Source organism: Varroa jacobsoni, unplaced genomic scaffold (assembly GCF_002532875.2).
Source record: "Varroa jacobsoni isolate VJ856 unplaced genomic scaffold, vjacob_1.0 scaffold_312, whole genome shotgun sequence".
In the NCBI taxonomy this organism is placed as follows: Eukaryota; Metazoa; Arthropoda; class Arachnida; order Mesostigmata; family Varroidae; genus Varroa; species Varroa jacobsoni.
The window spans coordinates 77,848-102,534 of NW_019213214.1; the positions used below are offsets into that span (position 1 = coordinate 77,848).

The window sequence follows — 24,687 nt, forward strand, 5'->3', positions numbered from 1 at the left end:
GCGTCCAGTACGAAACGAACCATAGATCTATACTCAAATTCGAATCTATATAACAACGTGTCCCTAAAATTAGCGTGCAAATACGCCATTCACTACGCTATCATAAGGACTCTCAAGCCTATTCCTGCTAAGTGTTGATTTTAGCTCCATGAGAAACAAAAAAAATTGGAATGTCGCTGCTGCAACATAAATACTATAAAATCCTCCATAATTAATGCTGCTGCAAGTCAAATTATAAATAAAAAGACACTACGATTGATTTATACTTTTTATTGAAACTCAACAGTGTTCTACGTATCATTGACTTACTTAATTTACACAAGTGTCTTTTCTCAACTTTATCCTATGTATCTATGCAAGGCACTATGCAACCCGCTTTCGTTAATATGAGTTATAATAATCATAACAACAACAACAATGATAATAATAATAGTGCTTCTTGTCTCTCAATCTGTCGCGGACAGGACTAACATTTTACCACTGTGACGGTCCATTGAAAGCCTATGGATTCATTTATTTGTGATAAACTAGTGATTTTTTTCACGCGACTTCTATTCAATATCATACTCTGATTAAGCATTGCCGTTGAGTGTTTGCCTAAGAACGGATCCACCATCTATCAGAATTTGCCATTTTCATATGCCACGTAGATGACAAGCGAAATGATGTTTGCTGTTCCTACCGTACTAAAGGCTAAACCGTGATTGAGTTAATTAAAACGCTACGATAAAATGTGACCTTGACACTTCGTCTATTGTTAGTATGATTTCATAGCCATATACAATGTGTAGCAAACCACTAGTAATGTATCATCTGTATGTGGAATCCACTTGACTCGTTGTTGAAGCCTGGCTTTTGAACAGGCCCTTTGCAAGCATTTTTGTGGTTATTATACAGAGTCGACAAAGCTTTACTTCAGGCAGTTGATCGTATTATTAATGGAACTGATATTATTAATGATATTTTGAGACGACCTATAACCACAGTTTGGCAAATATAACGCAATATCATTTTTCAAGTTCGTGCAAATTCAACTATTTGATTTACGTCACGCTCTATTTTCAAATTGTTACTACTGAAGGTGGATCGCAGATCTATTTGCAAATCTTAAGGATGAATCTGCGACTATGTCAGCTCTTTCGGAATAAAACCATAGTATGCCGCCACCTATTCTTTGAAAAGAGTTTTCTCGTCGCGCATATAAAGCGCGATTATCAGGAGTCCCCTACGGTCCGTACGAAATGCAACGCCAAACCTTCCATGTGATCGATCTCTACCAAACTGCATTACACCTCAGTCTTGTTCGACTCTAGCCATTGCTACACTCTTAAATATTACTTATGTGTATTTGTGTACATAACAGTTTATGTCCGGTTATTACTGTTACTAAACTGTCTGCTATCAAAATGACCATGGAATGCTAACGATCTTTTAGCAACTACCAACGGAGGCTTGGCTGTGCTAAAATGATGACTTCTGTCACGCCCACTGATGACGTTTTGTTGTTGCTCTATCATCTTTTCTGGCTCATTAGCATGCGCCCTGTTCAAGTGTCTCGATTGACTGCATTCGCGTGATCGCAATAGACTGGGTGACCTTCTGGGCCGGAGGCGGTGGAGGGGGCCCAGAGTGCGTTTTGACCACCCGAGCGTATTCGACGCCATCGCCAACGACGATGTGTTCCACTGACGGACCTCTAGTAGGTCCATTTATTGAATTCAATAGGGCTACACTCCCGTGGCCATTCTGTTTTTTAACCATTGACGCCGAGTGGCTTGTAGTCGAGTCAGGGTCAGTAATATTCGCATAGACGGCTATACTGCTCACTGGAGTCTGAGGTACCGCACATGCTCGCCCTGCAACGGAGAAGGATAACCAATAAATAATAATAGCGAAAAGAACCCATTCTATACCCTCATAGATTACGAATGAGGTTAACGTCGTGATTTCATCTCGGTATCATGCACGAGAACGATAGTTATGAAAAGAACAATAACGAAATAAGCAGTTTAGCATAGCAGACATCGGTTGGGATGTACACTGCGAAGTTCCATTATAGCGAAGATGTTACTTCGCAGGTAATTGCAGCAAGCGTTGTTACCTAACGACGTCTGCAGCAGACAGCCACCAGCAAGGGCAACGAGCTTCTGTTCGACTTACTTCCATCCAGATTGAACCGCGGAAAGTGACACTTCGTTGCGTAATAATAGACTGGTCGGCATGCCAATGGATTTTTTGTCCCTACTGATCCGCGGCTTATCATTAGCGTTTAGCATTATTGGCTCCTCAGATTTCCTGATGTTCTACACGTTTAGCATTGGCTTACTGCATAGCAAATCAGCAACCGCACAATCGGCTTTCTATTCTCGTTTTCCTTTTACGACTGTTCAATTCTGAAAGCTTTTGATCACGCCAACTTGTAATGATATTTGCCGTTTATCTTATCGGCAACATCTGACGCGACTGCAGGAGCAGATCAGTTCCGGTAGTGCCATTTGGTTGTGTTTACTCTACTGCCATAATGTTACACCAGTACATTATGCTAAACGAGTAGCTATGCGCCGTGCCGCGCCCGCATATGAGCAGATCCTCACACCGAAGGGGCAGGTGCAAACAGATTCGGCAGCAGTGAGCTGTCCCTCGGGACGATGCCCGCACTTGAACGGAGACACGACATTGGGTTTGTTTGTTTGCCTCTACGTTTGTCGCTCGATGGGACGCATATAATAGAAAGCCTGTGACGCCGCTTCTACTTTTGGGGGAGAGCTCTCGTGGTCGAATTTGTCATGTGCCAATTGAAACTTCTACAATATATCCGATTATTATTAAAATACGATGAGTATGACAATACGAAAAGAAAAAAGAGGCACAGTTCTAATATTGCTGTTTGTAGCGATTACTTTGTATGATGTATTAACAAACTTTGCCCATGTATGTGTGGCTGTAACGATTTGAAGTATGAAAACAAATTTTTACCGAAAGTGATCGAGTCGTTTTCGTGAGTTGAGCTGCCGCTGCTACTGCTACTCATTTGTCTACAGCCCTCGCAGTTCTCGTCGTGGCTCACCTGGAAAAGTGAAGCATTGTTAAACATACAATACATCAATAACAGGCAATAATAATTAGACACAGGAAGAAACTGAAGAGAAAAACGAATTAACCCATTTATATAGTGATGTAGTTTTTTTTCTTTAATGCGACCTGAACTGCAGAAGCCAACAATGCAAGCGTAAAAGTGTCAATCGAACGGAACATCAGCCTGCAACACCTGCTGCAGTCTTTTGATCGTTCCTGATATAATAACAGTGCAGCACAACAAGTACATGACGCCTTCACGCTACCTTATCCTTGTCGAGAGATCCAGCACTAAGCTGAAGCTTCAATCTTGACTTCCCATGCGCTTTGGCATCGTCCGGCCCGGTTGCTGCTATAGCAAGCCGCCCTGTTGAAGGAGTTCCCGTCACTAATATCGAAGCTTCTGCAGCCTTCATTTGGCGACGTTTCTCACCCGCCAATTTCATATAGCTCGCCAAACATTCGAAAATCTTACGAACGTCTGGAGCGTCAAACGAGAACAAGCCTGCGATACAAAATGTTGCCGGAGCGAATTATACGATATGAGTAAATGAAAAGCCAAGAAAGAAAATATTGTATATACAACATAACGGTACAGCGTCCTTGAGCTTTGCGCCTGTCCCTAAACTAAGGAAATTGTGTAATTACCAGCCAATTGAGCATAGTATCTCTCCAACCCGAATACTCGCAGTTAAGTCACTAATTTACTATGGAAATCAGTTGATTAGTTGTTGCATTATTCTCATTAACATAAGAAGCAGCTGGAGTTGAAGTGGACAAATATAGTGAACCAAGCTATATTATATAAGGACTGCTGTTTTAGTATCTGCTGTCTATCGGACCAGTAAGAGTGAACACTGTGAGCTATGTACTTGATCCCCTTTATTTAGTATTTTGCAGCAATGAGTTATATCCGTTGGGTCTCTGTTGTTTAAAAAATCTGGGTCATTACCTTCACCTGACGGGCATTTACGGCCAGCTTCGAAGCTGAAGAATCCGCTGACTATACCGTATCTTCGGATGTACGCGTAGTGCCATTCGAAGATGGCCTTGTCAGACTTTTCGTCGTTCGCATAAAGATTGTTCAGATCGCCGTACTTGAGAATCATCGAGTCTGCCGTCAGCACGATAACGTAGTTTAGCTCCGTGGGATCTAGGCCGCATTTCTCCGAAGCGGGCGTACTCACAAGCTGATTGATTGATCAACCCGTTGATCAAGGTAGTTTGGTAATGTGATAGCGTACGATGAACGGTTGGCAACACGCCCATAGGTAAGTCATTTATAGCATTGACAAAACGCATGAAATAGATGTTAACAAAATAATGCGTGTAAAATAATGCCAAAAGGAAGTTGTACAACAATCTTTACTTTTCGCATACGCGTTGAAAATTAATTTCAGATCATTAAATCTTCAATCTTGGGTACTAGCATATTTTATTCATTCGCTCGATTTAAAACTTGTTTTTTTCTCGAACTGTTCTGTATTTGCTGAACTACCTACCTTTTGTCTAAGCTGGTTACTGGCAATTCCCTGCACGATTAAATCGTATGACCAATAAAAGGCCTAGCTAATATTGTTTTTTTTTTTTAGAAAGTCACAGCTCAAACAAGTGCCGCTAGGGCACTGTAATATTCAGAAAAAAATGAGCGATATCTGACAGCGTTTGTCAAAACTAGTTTTTAAGCTTCGGAATTGGATTTCTGGGTTTGAACGTTAAACCACATTGTGAATGTCAACATAAACTGTACCGTGCTGAAGTGCATGCTCCGTTCCGACAAGAACATACCTAACGACCTCAAAGGCTTCCTGCGAAGCAGCGAATTACCGTTTGACCTAGTGACTGCATAAATCGCCTGTGTGCACTATGAGTCATCTCAAAGATGGGTCCTACATAAACCCAGCGGAAATATTATTGTCAACGAATTAGACACATCCATTGCCAACAGGGCGGAAGAAATATTCTATCTGCAGAAGATTGTCATCGGGAAGAGAAAAGGGTTTTCTGCGACAACGTTCTCTAAAAGAAATGATGTTCAAGTTCTGCACAAACATCCACATAGAGACTGCATCCGATTTATCGGAATTCTGAGGCCAGTGCTTTACCTGAAGCTTCAAATGGATGCAGATTGCGGCGCGACTCGACATGTCATTACTTTGCAACCGGTTTATAAACGGTATTGTCTATTTTACTAGATCCGTATTGGATTACAACTGTTTGAATCTACGCCGCAGTGCCTTGGGAACCGGCTATTAAAAACGGGAGGCTGAGCTGCGAGAATGGCTGTCTATAAACGAACCGGTATGTTCGCCTGTTTTGTTGGCCGAGAGATCTGTGCATTGCTCGAACATCGGAAGACCAACTTCAGTCAAATAAGGAAGTTCAATGGGCTAGGTTAGTCTCCTCTAACAGCTAGCGACATTCAAAGTTGATCAGTATCACCACTTAGAGTAGCTAAAGAAGGCTTCTTAAAAGACTCGATTTATACACATAAATTGAAATCTCCTAATTGTATTGTACAGATGTGAAGAAATCTAAGGTAGAGCCAATAGAAACAGGAGAATTCCTGCTGCAGAGCAAAAGCTCTGTTTTTGTTTTTTTTTTCAGAAACAGAGCTGCGGCTTTAGAGCTTCTGCGGAACGGCTATGACGTATGACATGTTACTCGTATATCTTAGTTACCTTTACACAGAACGTATCTTCAACTGCTCCGTAGAGATCGTTTTCTCTTACAGCATACCCATTGGGCTTGCTGTTGTCGCTGTTATTATTATGACTGCTCATGTTATGACTCAGTTCAACGTTCGAATTGTTGTTGTGGTACATGATATTTTGGTTCTTATCGGGAAACGCCACCTTCCTTATCCGGTCCATCCAGTCCTGAAGCTCGGCGGGACTTTCGGCGCGCAATTGAACACTACGTTTTTCCGTCGTTATCTGTAAAATTGGCAGATGAAAGACAAAATAGCACTTCTTGAAATTTCGTTGTAGACTGTTTTTAAAACTATTTTATTTTTGAATAGGGCTGGTGGTTTGTGGGTGATATAATTAGCATACTTCATTAGAAGACGGTTAAGACTCAAAATACGCTTGGCAAAGCAGCTGTAATAAATATGCAGTCACAATATTTCCAGCAAGCAGCCAGAGTTTGACTCCATGTAGGATGTAGATAAGGTGGAAGAACATTTAATAGTTTAAAAGATCGAAATGAAAAAAAAACTGTAGTATGTGTCGCTGGCAGGACTTGAAGCAAAAACTCTTGGTCTCTTTTAATTATATGATTTTAAAAGGTATTTTGCTTCATGGATCAACCAGTGCTACATAATTTAAGCACATGCATATTTTTCTAAAAAACAATATCAGCCATTTTGCTTTGTTCTTTCTTCTAAGTTCTCTTATCGGCTACAGGGCGCCGACGTTATATCTAACGAAGGGCGATACAGGCTCGTATATTCTCGTGCAGAGCGACACGGCGGCAAACGATTTCGCCATTTTGCTCATTGTCCGTTCATGCAATTGTGCATGTTTGTGCTGTCTTGACCTGTTCGGCTTCGTAGTGAAATCGGTAGAGCTCGGTGACCCCACGCGGGACGAGGCACGAGGGAGGGCAGCTCGCAGGAAACTTGTGTCGCCTACGCAAACAGCATTGTATGAAGTACGGAGCCATGCTTCGCCACGTTGTACCGCAGTAGACCTACCTTCCTTGGAACTTGCTGTTGACTTTCCGAAAACGTCGCCCATGCTGATAATAGAGTAACTAGTGCAATTACAAAATAGGAATATAATGACCCAAAAAACGTACACGGCGTTTCGTCTCATGAACGTAGCAAGTTAAAACGCCAGCAATTTTCACACCTGACGAGGAGAACGATGGAAGATTGTATGTTTAAAAGTCAGAGAATTTATGGCCAGGAACGAGCTGTATACTTTGATAAAGGCTGTTAAGTCAAATCAGATCCAAAGCTCTTCATTGAGTAAGCTATCATTTACAATAGATTTCTACGATTTAGAGAGAGATTTTCCACGAGTATATGCATGCACACAGTCTCGTATCAACTATGATAGATCTTATCGGATAGCGATCAGTACTTTTATCAACCAATGAATCCCACTTAACCATCGGAAACTTTATGGGACCTTTGACTTAACCAGGTATCTTGGGCATATTATCGTAGAAGCACCCTATGTTGTGCCACAAAGCCAGAACAATTAACTGGACACGATTAGTTACTATTGCAATATCATTGCTACAAAAACACGAACTTACACTCCGTTCCGGCAGCATTTGAATGCCGATATTGCGTTATTCGGTTCTGATTTTTTTAGAGTGACCTTTCAGAGCTCACATCACAATATCGGAGTTTCGAAAGATACGCTCGGAGTTCTTCTCGGAGAAATACTCGTTTGCTCAGTTATATATGTAATTTCTGAGTGTACTGGGAAGAAATGGTAAATTTGGATACGATGATGACCAGTAAGCAAAAAACGGATAGAAGGCTAGTCATCTAGTCCTTTGTGACCCTTACTGATTCTTATGAGTATCAGACTGTTCTCTAATGCAGTTTGATGTCTCTTTACTTGAAAGGTGTGAATGTTTCGACTAAATTGAATGTGGTATGCGCTCGGAGCCAATGGAACCAAAGCGCGGCAAGAAGATTACAAATAAAAATGGAATAAAACTCGGGTTAATTAATAGACATAAAATGCAACATATCCAATTTAGTGTCTATTTTTACGAAAACCACTCCCTACTCACAGCTCTTTAGAAGAATATATAGTGAAACTTACTACCAAACTGCCTGAAGTTCTTCAACGAATGCTTGCTCAATGCATCATTACGTTATTGTTTACATTTTCTAGCGTCAGTGCAACAAAATAAGACCTCCCATAGCATTTCCAGGCTAGGAGTACCATGCAGCGTTTTTATTGGAACGGCGGAACATTGTGCTAAGGCGCGCCATTCGACACCACAATGTAAATGGAAGTATATCTCTGAGACCGGTGGCCCGCGAGTTTAATGTATGATCCTGCATCGCTGATGTCCAATATAAATGAACATCCACACAAGCGCTTCTCATATATTCAGCATAAGTCAAATCGATCTGGTATTTTGTCAATAGTGTGCTAATAATGACCAATTCAAATATTAATTTTGAAGTTTTTCATTGCGCCCTACTCACCGTGAGGCTTTTTTTACAGCGCACAATTTACAGCACAAAATCCCTATCGGATAACTTCTGCTGATAACAATTTCTGCTGACATTCGTCTGGCGCAGGAAAGTTCGCCTTGGATATATTAAAACTTCCAGACAATTACTTTCTGGTAGATAACAGTTTTTTAAATTTTTTCCTCACCTCAAATATATTGTATGTGGTGTCCTTGTCTTTGTGGTGTGCGTGATTGTTGTCTTTGGCGCTATCCTTCCGCGAGATCGTCTGAACCTTAACGGCATCCTCAAGGACAAGTATCTTTCCTCCAGTGCCCTTTTCGAATTGCTCCTCGTTGTCGAACAGCTCCAACCGCCTGACACCCTGCGGACTTGTATCGAAAAGAGCGCAAAATTTACGTGACCAGGATTTCTGCAAACAAATGGATTGAGACGTTAACAGTTAAAACGAGACTTGTCCGCTTGCTCACATGTTAGCGCAATTGTAATTCTAATTGGATAGATGTATTTAGGGCAGAACACTTGACTATAGTAATAATAAGGGCAGTCACAACAGTGAACTGTTTATTCTTATAGCTCTTGGATAGCCTAGAGTTATATTTGCAAGTTGTTCTTCCTTTGCAGTTAATTGTTATTACGACCAACAGTTAGCACCTATGTTAAACGCTCAATGTGGACAGAAAGGGGCTCCAGCATTCAATAAGCATTTTCTACAACATGTATATGTGTATACATATGTCGGCAAGTGGGACAAGTATTTCAGCTTGCAGCAACACGTGATTCCACAGATTGTAAAAGGCGATTCTTTAATTTATATTGTAATCTGCGACTCTTTTTATAAATGGCTTTTTCGCATAATACCTCTGTGTAATAATACTCCAGAACGAGAGGCAGATCCAGCAACCTCATAATTCATAATGACACACCACTATAGAACGAAACAAATGTCGACATGAGCATTTTCCTCAGCGTGCCACTCCATGTTGCCAGTTGACAATAGGAAAGCTCCTGATAAGCGAATTGTGAACTATCTGCGAAGGCTGGCCATAAACGAATCGGTCAGAGCGCGCTTCAGTAGAGCATAACAACGTTCCCCTCCCTTCGTGACGAAATCACCACAGCTAGAGCCATCAGTACGCTAATCCCATTATCTGTATAGCTATTTCATTCGTGTTCCGCCATACGAGAACACAGTACGCGGATATAGGCAGCTGTCACCATGATCATTGATGTTGCTGCTATTACGGTTGTACGTCAAGATGTCTCCTTATTACCGCTAAAGCGTGTACAATGGCGGCTCTTAACAGTATTTCGGATACCTTTGTATCAATCGTGCTAGTATAATACTCGTAGCTGCAAAAACGGCACAGCTACTTGGCGATAAACCGAGTTCATTTTGTGCGCGTTATCTCAAATTGATTTATTCAAGATTTTATATGAATATTACTTTAGCCCCGCGTTCTAGTCTCTCTCGAGAGCCGATCAAACTTAAAAATATGAATAAATACATTTTCAGTTTTCTTTAGCTCGCGAAAGGCACTCCCTGCTTCGTTCCCGCGAGTTACCTACGGATGAGTTTACAGGTTGACAGACGATTCTGCTAATTAGCAAACGTTTCAAGATATGTCCAGTAGAGTAATATCATAGGAAGTTTAAATTTTCCCCGCGTTCAATCAAGCTGTGCGCATAAATGTAGGCGTCTATAGAAACGGATTTTTAAGAGTTTTTTTTTTTCTACAAGTGAAGTAGCCCTAGGCCCGCAGCGTCTGCGTTTTAGTGCTATCCTACACTGTAATTTGGCCCTGGTGTAATTGGTCCATATTGAATTCCAGCAGAACATTAACAACATGTAGATAACAAACAACAGCAGAAAAATGGCGACACCAAAACTGTATGATGTTAGTTGATAGCGCTGAACGAAGCTGTCGCTACACGGCAAAGTGTACATGCAGCGGGAGTCTTAGCTTACGGCAAAGTTTTTATCGCGTACTTGTACGTAACGTACCAGCGTTCTGTTAGCACAACAAAAGAATTAGCTATTTGAAAAAATCATCGTTTATTCACCACATATGGCCACATACTAGCGTGAATAGCAGTGGTTAGTGCCAACATCGTACAATAGTGGATCGTACGGTGCGGGCGTCCATTCTATCCGTCTTACGTATAGATTAATAAGCTAGCTCACTCAGACGAAGCTATTACAGTGGCAAGCAAGCAAGCAAGCAACGGAAAATAGCATTTGACGCCGTATCAACAAGGATTGCCGCAAGATTTGCTCCGTTTTTCGGCTACTTATCTCGGCCGGGCTATCTGCGACAGTTACTGCTGTTGGACAAATATATCTACGCCGAAATCCAACGTACTTCGATATATGCGATTAGACATTATCATGTTTTACGAGTTTATGAAGTAGTACTGGCAAGCCTGGTTGGCTTCGTAGAGCCCGCATGCTGTAACAGGCGCCGAGTATTAACCTCAGATTACGGCAGACCGGTGTTAACTAGCTATCGTATGCAACGGATCGATTTTACAGGTGTGGCGTTCTATCGGATATCTGCCATCTGTGCGCCAACTGTCAGCGCGACCCATGATTCCAGAGTAATAATCGGTATAAGCTAATCCATTAGAATATTGTTTAATATCGTAACGACGTTAGCGGTTTAAATCTCATATATATCTATGTGGGATAATTGACGCAATCCGACCAAAGCGTTTCCTGAGTTGACGAATCACTAGTCCTGTTTTTTTAAACTTCCAGAGCAGTTACAGATATTCAAAGAAGCTTAGTATATTAGAAGAAAACAAAGATAAATTCCGGATTCTACGAAACATGTGATCCACGTGACTGTCTCAACAGCAAGAACAATATACGATTCATAGTGGTCGATTTCGTCGCCAGTATCTCGGCTCTAGCGCATGACACTTCCACGAAATATATATAGGATCATATTTTTCGTTTCCATTGTATTGTGAGCTAAAGAATCTTTAATTTTTTAATTAGCCTTAATTAAATATCCCCTTTCTCTTGTCATAGTGTTACAAAGGGCTTCTTTCCAAAGCGACTGGCGGAGTTTGAGTGCCATCTTGCATATTCCATAGCTCGACCAGTACGCACACGTCAAGCTATTCGTTTGGCGCCTTTTGCCCCCGCGCTCCTCCTGTATTCATTCGTCAGTATTTCCAAGACAACAACGGCAGCTGCTCAGTAGCTAGCAAACGCACAACCGTTCATCCACATTTGATCGTGAGAACCGGACGACTCGTCGATGTTACTCGCGTTTTTTCAAAGAAAACCGTGTGACGTGACCACGTAGATGGCCATTCCGCCTGGCTAGGACGAAGCAGAAGAGCTTCAGCGAGTGGAACAGACCGTAGCGTGAAACTACTGTACCGCAACAATGATATTTTTTATTGATTGGAAGCTATACACAACCACATACGCTTACGCACACAAACGTCCGGCTGTATAAAAGCGCAGATGAACACGGGCGTGCATCGTATAGTGGTGAATTCATTTCAACCTCGCCGTTGTCGAGCGACTTTGAACAGCTTAATTCACTTTAAGCGACCGAGTCGAATATCGGCTTCGAGTCTTTGCTTTTATTATTTTCTTGTCGCATGTGCGGCGCATGAAACGTACCTATTCATACATAGGGACTCTCATAGCGGCAACAGTTTTCTCAAGAAAACATAGAACGTTTGCGTTTATATTTGATTTTCTTGGTTTTTTTTTCTCTTCACAAGTCTTGCATCGCCCGTTTGGTCCACTCTTTACAGTCACTGAACCGCCGACAACCGTAATAGCATTTGCGGATACAAGTATCCGGCTATGACAGGTATATAATCATGAATTGCCTGGTAACGTTGGCCTCACACCGTATTAGCAAGCTGCCCGTTGTGACGAGACGAATTGGAATCATTTATTAGCATTGCTATAAATCGTAGCAAGTACTGTATTACAAGGAGTGGGAGGCGTGCTGCTGCCGTTAACGTTCAAGCTACTTTCAGCAGAGCTCTACACCAGATATATAAGTTATAGATCTGTGTCACAGACGGGAAAAAAGTCGAGTGAAGAGGGCGAACTTAGCTTTCCTTGTGACTACGTCAAAACAGTTCCTGCCGTTGTCAGCCGCCATGTTTTTTTACCTTACCACAGCAGCCGCTATTCGTGCTTATCGGTACGAACTAATGGAGTATGAAACACGGTCAAGAAAAGAACAACGAATGCGACTCAAGCCGGAAAAGAGAACATCCTCAGATACTCGGAGCAAATTAGAGATCGACAACAACTGATGGTAACAATGCATGTCGGCCACGTATCATAAGTTGCCAACAGTATCATGCAAGGTTATGTATGCGTGTGCGTCTGCGTGCTACGCCATTCGCGCGAGAACTAGTGATACTCAACAGTGATAGTAACAGCAACAACAACAACAACAATATTTGTTATTATTGTCGCTGACAGGATGCGGACCGAGAGACGAATAAAACATGAACGATGGAAAAACCGCTTCTGTTTAAAAAACGGTTTTCGTAGCCAAATAGCGAAAAATCATGCCACGGTCATCTTCGTCGTCTGCGTCGTCGTTGCGAGCAGATTATGCCGTACGGCAAGCGTAGACAATATCGTGACGAACAGATATCACAAAGCAGTAGCACACAGTATTTAGCTTTACACAGATGGTTAGCTCAGGACGTTCTTTCTGCCGTAGAAATGACAGCTCGTGATTTAGGTCCAGCGATGCCCGTGGGAGATTTTTACCTAATTAGTTCATCCATGCAAAATCATAAATTGTAACAGATCACTATAGCGATATATAGGAAGTATATAATAGCAGTTTTACATTTATCATTTTCGCCTATTTATAGTAACAGACTTGCTTTTCATGGAGCAATTTGCATTGTCGGTGTCCGTTTTCCACTGACCGACTTTCAGACATTCCCAGCAAACAATGTAGGTCCTGACAAATACAGGAGGCGTATGTTATCTACGGAATAGATACAAAATAACAAGACTGTAATATAGGCATGATAATTTCTAAACACTCATGCTTACATTACAGTAAAAGTTATTGATGTAGTCATGTCGTATACGATAATTTGCCTGCAGCACTAACTAGCTAATTAAACGTTTTGGATGATCATCTACGAGCATTTTATTAGGGCTTATGCATTATGCAGCGTTTGAGCAGTAATCGTCGCAGTTTTCTGCTTCTATTACGATGGCAATAGAAGCAGAAAACAGTCAACGGTTAGCACAGAAGAAATTTTGCTCTGCCTACAAATGGCAATCGTTAACTGCGCGCTCATCCAATACAGTCAGGCACAGGTGCCTGAATGGCCAACATTTATCCGATAGGCCGTCGGACAAACGGAGTCGTTCCATTTAATACCTGGCGCTAGCGATGGCAGTATACTGCTTCAAGTAAACCGAATGCCTTCACAAAGGATTTACTAACCGACATGCACAAGTATGCAAAATGACGGCCAAAGTAGTAGTACAATTTCTGTCGGCACCTTGCATTCCAGAAGTAAACACTACACACATCAATCTTTCTATTATTGTAAGGATCGTCTTTATCTTTGATAGTGATGAAGATATCATGAAAAAAATATTACTATCACATTGGTACTGCTGCGCTTGTAATCACATCGTCCCGCTACTTCGTAACAAGGCCCATTGTGTTTTTAGCGTTTATGATATATACGCAAATTTTAAGCTTGTCTATTGTTTATAGAACCATGTAGTTGGATCATGCTAATCTTACGTCTACCTTGCACTGCGGCGAGAACGACGTGCGGGTGAAGATATCCGTTATTGAGGGCTATTATAAACTTAATCTCTAAGTGCGTAACCGTCGCAATGCATTTGGAATTGGTGTAGCTCGATAAAATTTGCGCTACAGTTGTATATCATAGATCATAAATTTTTAGCGTTTTTGATCGGATAAGTAACGGCAAGCGTTCACTACACTTTAGATGCGCTCCCTTTTTTTTTTGTTTTTTTTTCATCTAGCTATAAATAAATTCTCAACGGAAGGCTCGTAGTCGAGCTAATTAAATTAGCGCAATAAGGGTCACGACAGATACCACAAAAGACGTTGCACAACCATGTGAAGTACGCGTGGAGGGAAGCTTGCGTCATCATGCATCAGCCGCCATTGGCTTCAACTTCCATGATACCGCTCGCGTACCGTACTTATTTTTTGCAAGACGAACATCTTCAAAAACATCGCAGAACAGTCCTCAAACGTCGCCCGAGATTTCATTGTCGTCTTCGTGCAGATCGATCTTTGACTCTGTGACCCTCCTAAGTTCTAATAAGCCTTCTTTGGACGTTGCAGCCATATGCGCGGCTCGAATTGCTCACCGTTGACACCCACAATAAACTCGAGTCAATAAATACATTAATTCTACGATAAATGATGACATGCTGGGGTGGTCACAGTACTGCCAAGCACACGTGAAGGCGTATTCGAAATCAAGCGCCACAATGGCAGCTTGACAAACAATACTTGCTGTTCGATATCTTTTTTGGCCAACCAGAGATAATATCACGCCAAGCTGTTCATCGTCGTATGTTGTGCACCGAATCACAAAATGGCCTTGTTATTTGCCAAGTAGTCAAACTCAAAATTCATAATAGTACTAAGTAAAGCATAACGTCATTAAGAATGGTCTATTTATTCGATTGAACGATGGATCACATCGATTCAACCTACAATATGACGAGAGCCTCATTGGCCAGCTCAGCAGTGAAATTTGACGCGATACCAAATTCAAGTTGTTCTGTTAAGGCCGGTCGAGATAAGGTTCCTATTTGCATATCGATCGCTTAAGAAGGAAGCACTAAATTACTAGAAGATCGATTGGAACGATTGGGCTGTCTTGTTGTCCGCTCATCTTTAACCCTGTCGTTGACCAACGTCGACCAGCAATCGAGTCAAGTAGAGAAAAAATCGTCTGGATTTAAGAAAAAAAACAAACAGTCCTTACGGAAGAACAACTTCGAAAAATTTACATTTATTGATATGAAGCAATCATCTAGCCACTAACAGAAACGATTCAGTAGAACGTAATAAGCTCACGCTCGACACTGCAGAAACGTATGATTGAGTCGATTTGAGAGGAAGCGATTCTAATTTGCAGGGAGTGATAGCAAAAAATGTTAGCAATACTTGATGTCGTCTGTCTAGTTTACTTCAAATGCGTTTATGGGTATGCAAGCCTAATCGCCGATGTATAATAACAATCGAACCTCGCCTTATACCGAAAATCATGATATCCATAGTTAAATGAATTCTAAAAAGAGCAATATATATTTCCAAGTAGTTTCACATTTGCGAATAATTTATTGGAGACATTTAGTTGACATAAGAGCGTTATGCCGTAACATAGCGGTTCCTGTAAACTTCAACGACAGCTGTTTGTGTGAATGTGTTGCAAGCATTTACTATTACCTTGCATTCAAGGAACGAGTTCTCTCAGCAGTACCAACAGCGTTGACCAGTCATCATCTCGTGATACGGCTGCTACGGCCTTTTAAGCAGCGTCTGGTAGTCACTGATCAGCGACAAAGCCGGCTTTTACCGTCATCGTTGACTACAATAGACAAGAAACAAATACGCATCTCAGTGGATCTATTATACGTCCCGCAAAACATCGAAGGCAAATGGCGTGAAGCGGTGGCGCAACGTAGCGTGAAGTTAAATACCCGCAACAACAACAGAAAGGATAACGCGGGCCCCAGTGGGCCGAGACTATGAAGACGACATTAGTAAAAAAATCCGTAAGACAGAAATAAAACAATGATAATAGTAATAATAACAACAGTAATAATGAGACGAGAGGAACGTAGCAAAGCTAAGAAAAAGTGACGAGTAGCGAATGTACATGTGCGTATATATGTATATACATGTACATATTATTTGGCAAACAATTCAACGGAGAGGAGCAACAGATATGCTCCAATTATGCTCCGAACATTTAAACAAGTCCAAGCATAGGGCGTGTGCTAATTTGCGGAATGCGTTTATACTAGAAATGAAAACAATTCGTACAACTGATAAACTAGATTTGTCTCTGAACTTGGCCCAAGGCTGGCGTTCACCATTCGAAGTTCCTATCAAACGGGCCAGTGTCTAAATAGCCATACCTGGATCGATTCAGTCTTCGGCTGTTGTCAAATATGTTAACGAGTCGACAAGCAAATATCTATCTACAATGTTTATCCTGGCTGGCATTGGGAAACCACGTACAAGACTGTTTCTGCAATTTGCTACGTACTACTAACGTATTTGGTAAAACTAGGTACAACAGTCTTAGCACGCGGACTGCGTCTACCTGCGATTTTTAGGAAGGTCCACACGATTAGGTCGGTCTATTGCTCGCGACCAATTAAGAATCACCAAGGACGTCGAACCGGTGGTGTGCGATAGATAAACATATGGAACTTGGACTTTATTTACATATAATTAATATTCAAACCGCAAAATGTTATACATACAGTGTATAACTATATCTCACAAAGTGTTACCGTGTGGTGCTAATAACGGTAAGTAGTTAAGTCACAAATCCCAACAAACATCATTAATCACTGGTCCTTTCTCGCATTGTTCCTCAGCTATCACTCTGAATATTCTAGTCGTGTCGGTTTTCACGTAGACTTTATCTTTAAAGCATCCGCAAAAAAGAAGTCCGTTGGCGCTAGGTCTGGAAAACGGGCGGGATCTTCTATGAGACCTCTTCGCCCAACCCATATGTCTGAAATATTCTCATCAAGATGTGCTCTTGCATTACAATGAGTGCTTCGCCCTGCTGGAAATAAAATTCTTCATCTTCAGTAAAGCTTTCTCAATACAAATAATTGGCACCGGTGTACACACTTTTAGGACACTCTGTACATATATATAGATGAAGTATCGAAAAAAATGTACACTTTGTTCAAGTTGAACGTCTCCAAAAGGTGTCAATGAAGAGCAAATGAAAGCCAGCGGCTGAAAGACTTCACAGCGGACGGTCTACTGGTATTTCACGTAATTTCGGTGAATCGTCCAATCGGCGAATAACAGCTCAGCTATTGCTTGCTGGTTATGTTACATAGATGTGATTGGCCGTTTGCAGAAAAAGGTGCTGTTCGAAAAGCGCGCCAACAACAGAATGACACCTTTCCTTTTCGAATGTGTCAGAATATTCCGCCACAGTCCGTTCGGCCAATTTCGTCTCATATTTGTGCTTATTTTTGGGGTGCTACAGTAGAAAATGGCCAGATCAAGTTTACAGACAGATAAAGATGTACCAGCCACTGTGTTACGGGGACAGATCGGATTACTCAAGTAGCTAGGTAGGTAGGTTGGTGTTAACCTAGCGGGCTGTCGCGCAGCTCACTGCGTTAGGCAAAAAGCCACTGATTGCGAGAATTATATGAGTGTGTAGTGCCTGTTCGTCTGGCCGAATAAATGACGCAGTAAAAACGCGATGGGACGCACGAAAAAGAATCCTTAGACAGGCGGAACTGCCAACTTGGGATTCTCCCAAGGATGCAAACCTTAAACGAAAGAATAGTCTCATTGGAAATCATTGTTTCCCATTGAATGCCCATCTGCTATCATGACATCGACAATAATGACATTTGTTAAGATGCCACTAAACAGAGAGCTCTAGGTAATAAGTCAGTTATTTAACCGTTAGTCAGTAGTGGCTGGTGGTGATGGTTAACGATAGACTCGGCCGTTTTTGATACGTCATTTCGTAAGAGGTGTTCCTGGGCATTTCGGTAAAGCTAATAGCAACTCCAAGGTTATCTATAGCCTGTACAAGCTCTCTTTCATCGAGAGGAAACACTGAAGAACACGTCTCACCGGGGACTCCTAATGGAACTGAGATAGCTGTGGTTGACAATAGTTGCGAAGCAAAGAACGAGCAGTCTTTGATGCCAATCGATCAAAGCGTATCCAAAGCGTGATGAGAGCCCACGGAGACGTTAGGGTGTTGAGGTACGCCTCGGTTGTACCTCACCTAACGAGTGACAATGCGACTTCAGGAATGTGACAGAGGCAACAATGAGAAAGCGGGCAAAATGAACAAAAACAAAAGCAAGGTGTTGAATGGTATTTTCGGGTAGTGTCATATTATTATGGGTAGCCCCTTACTTCATCTTTTTTCTAAGTGTATCTCTATCCAGTGCTGAAGAATAAGGTAATCAACTGAAGTAACCATCAAGCATTGCAGAAGGTGCTTCGGTGTTCTGCGACGTGTGGCAAGATGTAGCCTTTAGCCCACTGGGATAACTGCATTATTTTATTCCTATAAAAGAAAACAATTAGTTTGCTTAATAATTGCTTTCAGTTTAACGTTACGTTATAAACATAAGTGACTACTAGGTTGCTATCTAAGCTCACCAAAAAGTGAGGCCAAGTACCGGGCGTTATATTTTAGTATGTTGTATTTATTACGCTCTCTTCAATTGATTACTATTATTGTTAAACTGTGATTCACCAACGGTAACAGTAAAGCCGGAATCTAAATTGATCGAACAATATCGGGTATAAAAAAGACTATTGAAAATTGGTCTTATGAATAATTGTTAAACTCGCGCGCCAGAATCTAGGATCACGGTCACTTGAGGCTTCAATGTGTGACTTTTGCAAGCAATTACCGATTCAGGGGACAGAATGATTCAGATGAACTTATAATCTATTCATTTGCATGACGACTAGCGCGGGTTGGGATATGCTGCATACGAAGCACAAATGCACGGTCATACATTTACATTCGTTCATCTTTAACAAAAATAAATTCACACAGCAGACGTATTTGTCGCAAAGAATAGGGAAAAAAAACCAACTCCACCACAGTTGATACTGCTGGCAGTTGTTCCACTGATAGGATATATATGTCTGAATATTTTTCTAGAATACGCAATTACCCGACTTTTTAGTAACGTTCGCCGACAACGATTTCTAGACGCACCTTCTTATAAACAAAGTTATCTAACAGATGTGTTAAAATCATTTATATTATTATGAGGAACGAGAAACTCTGTGAATGTAGACAAATCGAATTTGTTTACCATCTTTTTTAATCGGAGACCAGCTTGTTACTTTTCTATGTGCTAAAGTTAAAAGACCAAACGAACAGGCATCACCCCACTGTACATGACACCGTTGATTGAATAGGCACAAGCGAGACGGTAAATATATCGTACCATATTATAGTGACGGATCCTTTATATAAAAAATAGAAAATAGCAGTAGCGAATGGTTCCTCTCCCCCCGAGCGTTCTTAGATAGCCGCCAATAAAAAAATAGTAATTTCATATCCAACAGACATTCGTAAGGCACGCGCAGTATTTATTTTACTGCCGTTACAATGGGCTGGCCAAGACGAGAGAGGAGTTAGTTTCCCATAATTCCTATTCTTGTTTTGCTATTTTTGATTCTGAGCGTCGCCCCCTCAAAACAGGTGCTTGGTTCGTTGATTAGCAGACGCTTTTTGCGAAATGACGCCTTCGGTTGTTCTACTGTCCTGTCAATCTATCAACAGTTACGTATGTGTTTTCCACTTTTCTTTGATATTGCTGTTGATAATGTTCCTGTATTCCTATATGATATAACCACGGTCGTCCATACGACAGTCTTCGGGTTAACGACTCGAGTGGGTTTCGGCTTTCCAGTATGATGTGAGGTGATCACCCGAATGATTCGCACAAACGCGCCGAATATATGTTAATTTAGTATACATACGTATTGCACATTAAGAAGCGACTTTCCATGTAAAGATACCGAGGCTCCAAAAGTGTGCAGTATCTCTCATTCTGTCTGTAGGTTTGTGTCCTAATACGGCGCGCGCTGCCAGCAGTGCCCATACACACAACAGCGTATTTATGGTGCATATATTGTGTGAGAATGTTTAATAGATTAAAGAAGCGTGTCGAAAACTTAACGGTGTTTCCATTGTAGAGAAAAGCTGTCCCAGTGGCGTAAATTTTCCGCGGTGATTCCGTAATGATCATGTACGTGCATAAACTATTATCGGCTAATTTACATAGACATATTATGAAGACGCTGACAACTTGTAATATGACCTATGAAATACACTTAGATGTCTTTGCAGCGCGCACATCTTCGTAGATTACTAATAAAAACGTCAATGAAGGCCACAGAAAACGTATCGCACGCCTAGAGGCGCACGTTACGATTACGCTAATGTCCGCTAACTGATGTATATATTTTTCCATCAGATCAAATATTCGTCAGACGTTCATTGGTCAAATCTCATACGCGCGACTGCTTCTCCGACCAGCTGAAAGCTATTGGAATTAAATGTTCCTGTAATATCTATAATTGGCGAGTAATATGCGATGATCTCAGGTATTTTGACTTGGCTGTATTGAACCCGCCTCTGCAGGTCTACAAGAAATACATAAGGTATAACACAAGTACCAGTGGTCTTAGTAGAACGGACGATCACGATTATATTCGTAACGAAAAGCTGTACACAAATATGGCGCAATCTGTTTAGAGATGCCGTCACACTTTCTGGTATACGGCATTATTACCGATGATTAGCTCGGTCCAGCGCATTGTACTGAGTACACGCACGCTTTCAGAGCTCGCGTCATTCATCGCTGCTACAAGATGACCGTTGAAGTTAGTTAGAAAATGTCTACATCGCTCATACGGACCACTGCTACTATGAAGACTGATTATATGATGGCAAACTAATACTCAGAATGTCTTTTGCTGGAACGTCATCCTTGCTCATCAGACATAATCATCATCACGCTTTACGGAATTTTGCCCTATCTGATGAAAAGGCCGGGTTCAGTTCAGAGTCACTTATTACGGGGTTTGCTGGATTGCCATACAACCAGCTCAGTCATTCAACCTTTCCTGTGAACAGGAGGTAAAAGGCGGTAAATTTTTAGTAACCAGGTACGAATAGCGATGTTCGAACGGTCGCCTCGACGTCATCGGCGATTTCGTGCCACGTTCCAACTTTCACCACTTGCGACCATACCGCACTAGCTAGCACCATGTTGTGGATGAAGGCAAAATTACCAATGATAGCAGAACGTTAAAAGAATAGGTAGGAAGATAATCGCTAGGCATCCGCCATTTTACGTTTTTACATTTGTCGCTTCATTTCATCGAACAACGAAAACAAACCACGAAGAGAAAAAGCTCTGCAAAGAATGATTGTTATTTTTAAATATATATGTGCGTGCCGTATTCAAAGTGTTCGATGCCTTTGTTGCCCCTGCCGTTACGGCAGGCATCCACTGTGCACCTTTGAGGTTCGTTTTCGCTTGGTAATAAATTGACATTAGATTCGGGTACAAAGACGTATTATATTCTACGACTATGTTATTACGATACTATCCCGCATACTTAACTATGACAAACATAGACACACATGGAAAGGCCAGGTATTGCGTAGTGTCGGTATCGCATGGGGGGACGAATAGACATCGGGTTTTTAACATCACCGAACATTTTTAATCGCGCACTTTCCATGGTGAAAAATTAATATCCAAGGGCATTTAGTATGAACTGAATCTTTCGAAAGGGAACGCAACAGTTAGACAACTGATGATAGCAATGATCAGTGCGCCTTTCGATAGTTTCCTCACTAACTATTTACACGTTCTTCGTTAGTACGTTGAGTTTCACATGCGAGTGGTATATCAATACCTGAGAACTTTACGAAGGTAAGAAGCAGGCTCTAAAATAAGTTCGGGCGCTAAGACATATAAATGTTCGCCTGCACATGTGTCTGCATAATGTGCACCCCTTGAACCAGTGCTATTGCTTTTTGTTTCGTCAGTTACTATTTCAGTAGATGATGGTCGCGCTGCTGCTGATCATCATCGCGACTATATGTGCAAAGCTCGCTGCTGTGAAACTCAACGCTAGAATCGAAACTTTGGATCGGCTACTTGTCCAACAATGAGGATTACGTAGCCGCTACGCAGTGTTACTAAAAGCCACCGTCAGACGCGGCGGTAACAGCGGAGGCCGTCGGTGGACGTTAGTCATAAATTCGAGAACATTACTCTCCTCAATCTGATGAAGTTCAGCTTCAAACAAGGACAAGAACATACGACCTACCATACCTTGCTATGATGTTACTACATCGCCCACAAGTAGGCAAATCTCCACTTACTTATGCATCTAATACGCTAAAGTACAATTATTCCTATAGCAACTCCAGAGTACTATTATAAATATAAAATAACAATGAGCTGAGCTTTTACTCACTCTCTCTAACAATCCAGCTATGTCTTGCTCTCATACCGATAAGATTTTTTTCAGTGCTTTCTCCTAGGTATTTTGATGTGGCGAATGATTTTGTAGGAAGAAACGATATTCTTCGTGATATGCCACTGTTGTTGTTATTCTACTTAGTAAATACGTATCACTAATTGAAGCGACCGTCGATTTTTGTTGGTTTTGGTTCATGACTGGTAATTTGTCGGCCGCGTTCCGAGATGAGGCCTAACCCCCCAACGAAGCTCTGGATGAAGCTAGATAGCCACTAATGGATATGGTTCGATCGACGTAATTTGCACATAATACGGAAACGTTGCAGTCTAGAAGAGAAGCATGTGAAAATTGAGGTGCGTCGGTGTGCATTACTCGATATGTAGTTCGCGAATACTGATTTAGAAATAAACTATTTGACATGAGAAATTAACTATGAACATTTACAAACCCAGAAATCAGTGAAATTGTTTAAAATATATCATCTATTACTGCGTCAACGCCGTTCGAACGTGGGCCAATTTCGTTAGCAGCGATTCGACGGATTACTCGATCCCGTTAGGTTGTGGGTTGGGTACGAGCCTTTTTCGATTTCTACTAATCTATCTAATATTAACTATTAGTATTATTATGATTAATTTATATTTAAAGCTAATGCTTCGGGCTTGTGTGCCAATAAAAAAAATAGATCTACCAACCGTAGTTCGTCGTCCCTGTTCATCAGTAGACCGCTATTGCCTTTCACGACCTTATAAAAAGGAAACTATTTTTCTTGTATTGAGTAAATATAATTCTTGTCCCTGTTGTTGTTAACATTTACGAGTTTTCACGTCCTTTCTCTTCCTGCATGCTTGTTATATATTAAGCCCAGCCAATTTATTTGCATCGTTTGTATTAGCACCACAGATGAGATACCACGGCGTACAATATCTTATTCGCTCCCGGCATGCATCGTTGTGGCCAGTTCTGAATCGATTTTGCGAGCGATTCTCATGCACGCGTAGTATTGCTACCTAAAGCAAACAAATTATCGCCATTCCTCCCTATTCGAAACTGACATAGCCCTCAGGTAGCACGCGGTGCTTCATTTTCGCTTCGCGTTGCGTGAGAAATACTTCAGCTAAACGCTCGTCTCGTGACAAAGACGTTAAGCAAAACGAACCTTCTGCGAACTGGGCTTTTTGAATATCTCCAAAAAGTCCATCTTTCACCGGACAGCAGAGTTACGAGATATGTAGATTGTTCACTGTCATCTCATAGTCAACGAATTTTGTTAGTCCCCCCGCTTAGAGCGACGGCAGTGGTATTCATTCGTGGCTAAAGCTGCTACTACAAACTACGTACGAATCAGCTCTAATCACCGGCGCTATGCTTATGCTACCATTGCCTTCGATAGGATGGCTGACTGTTCGCTGCTAAAGCCAGCCATCGCATCACATCATTCCGTGCTCTTCGATTCCTTCTCCTTCTCGTGCTCGATCACCGCTTCAGTGATCGGAGGTGCGTATCTTCGGGGGCCTCCACAACACCCCCACTGCGTGCCATTACGATCATCTCGTCAGCATTATCATCAACAACGCGCTCAGCAGCTGCAGTGGTATTTCAGCACTCACCAATATACCGCCATGCTGCGTTACGCTGTTAGAAATGTGCCACGGGCAAATGACGGTAACAGATAGTGGTCGTGAGGCTGTGCCCACTAAGGAGGAAAGAAGCGTAGCTCAGAAGGTTAGGCTGTTGGGCTATCGGGCTATCAAGCCTGTTATCTGGTGAACAGAGGGCAAAGGAGCGGCACGGATACGCAAACAAAGTCTGGTTTTAGTAAACCCCAGATGCATTCTTCTACGCCGCTGCCGATGGCAACCGTTCGTGATACTGGCTTATGGAATCAACATGTATGGGCAAAGATTGCGTCGGCTGTTGCGGAGGGCAGACGGAAGAATACCCAGTCGGTCGCGTAGAAAACCGTGGTCACACTGTTTGGATCCTCCGACTGGGGTCCTTATTATATATCACTAACCATCCGTTAAGTGCCTGTAACGGTCGCTGCCGCAATGCCTCTATCAAAGAGTATCTCCTATCTACAGTTGCACTGAAGCTGCGTTGGGAATACGCATGCGGCCATCTACACAATGGACACGCGCACACATATAATGCAAATAAACATACAGGCGTCGCATG

General features: G+C 41.8%; 1 protein-coding gene and 1 long non-coding RNA gene across 4 annotated transcripts in view; one reads left to right on the forward strand and one right to left on the reverse strand.

Moving 5' to 3' along the window:
- Positions 1-254: 254 nt before the first annotated feature.
- Positions 255-24,687, reverse strand: part of LOC111259253 (docking protein 3) — a 55,586-nt gene continuing 31,153 nt past the window's right edge. For 2 of the 3 annotated variants that reach the window (XM_022831128.2, XM_022831131.2), the window contains exons 2-7: positions 8,430-8,654; positions 5,757-6,011; positions 4,028-4,265; positions 3,342-3,580; positions 2,977-3,067; positions 255-1,856 (exon numbers count right to left, since the gene is read on the reverse strand). In XM_022831128.2, coding sequence (XP_022686863.1) covers positions 1,531-1,856; positions 2,977-3,067; positions 3,342-3,580; positions 4,028-4,265; positions 5,757-6,011; positions 8,430-8,654 — 1,374 coding nt within the window. In that variant the 3' untranslated portion in view covers positions 255-1,530. Of the gene's footprint in view, positions 1,857-2,976; positions 3,068-3,341; positions 3,581-4,027; positions 4,266-5,756; positions 6,012-8,429; positions 8,655-14,436; positions 14,949-24,687 lie in introns of those variants that run through there. The other variant, XM_022831129.2, reaches the window with a different exon arrangement.
- LOC111259261 (uncharacterized) lies at positions 14,968-23,540 on the forward strand. Its single transcript, XR_002679532.2, has 3 exons — positions 14,968-16,796; positions 22,070-22,388; positions 22,739-23,540. It is a non-coding gene; the product is annotated as an uncharacterized LOC111259261 (long non-coding RNA).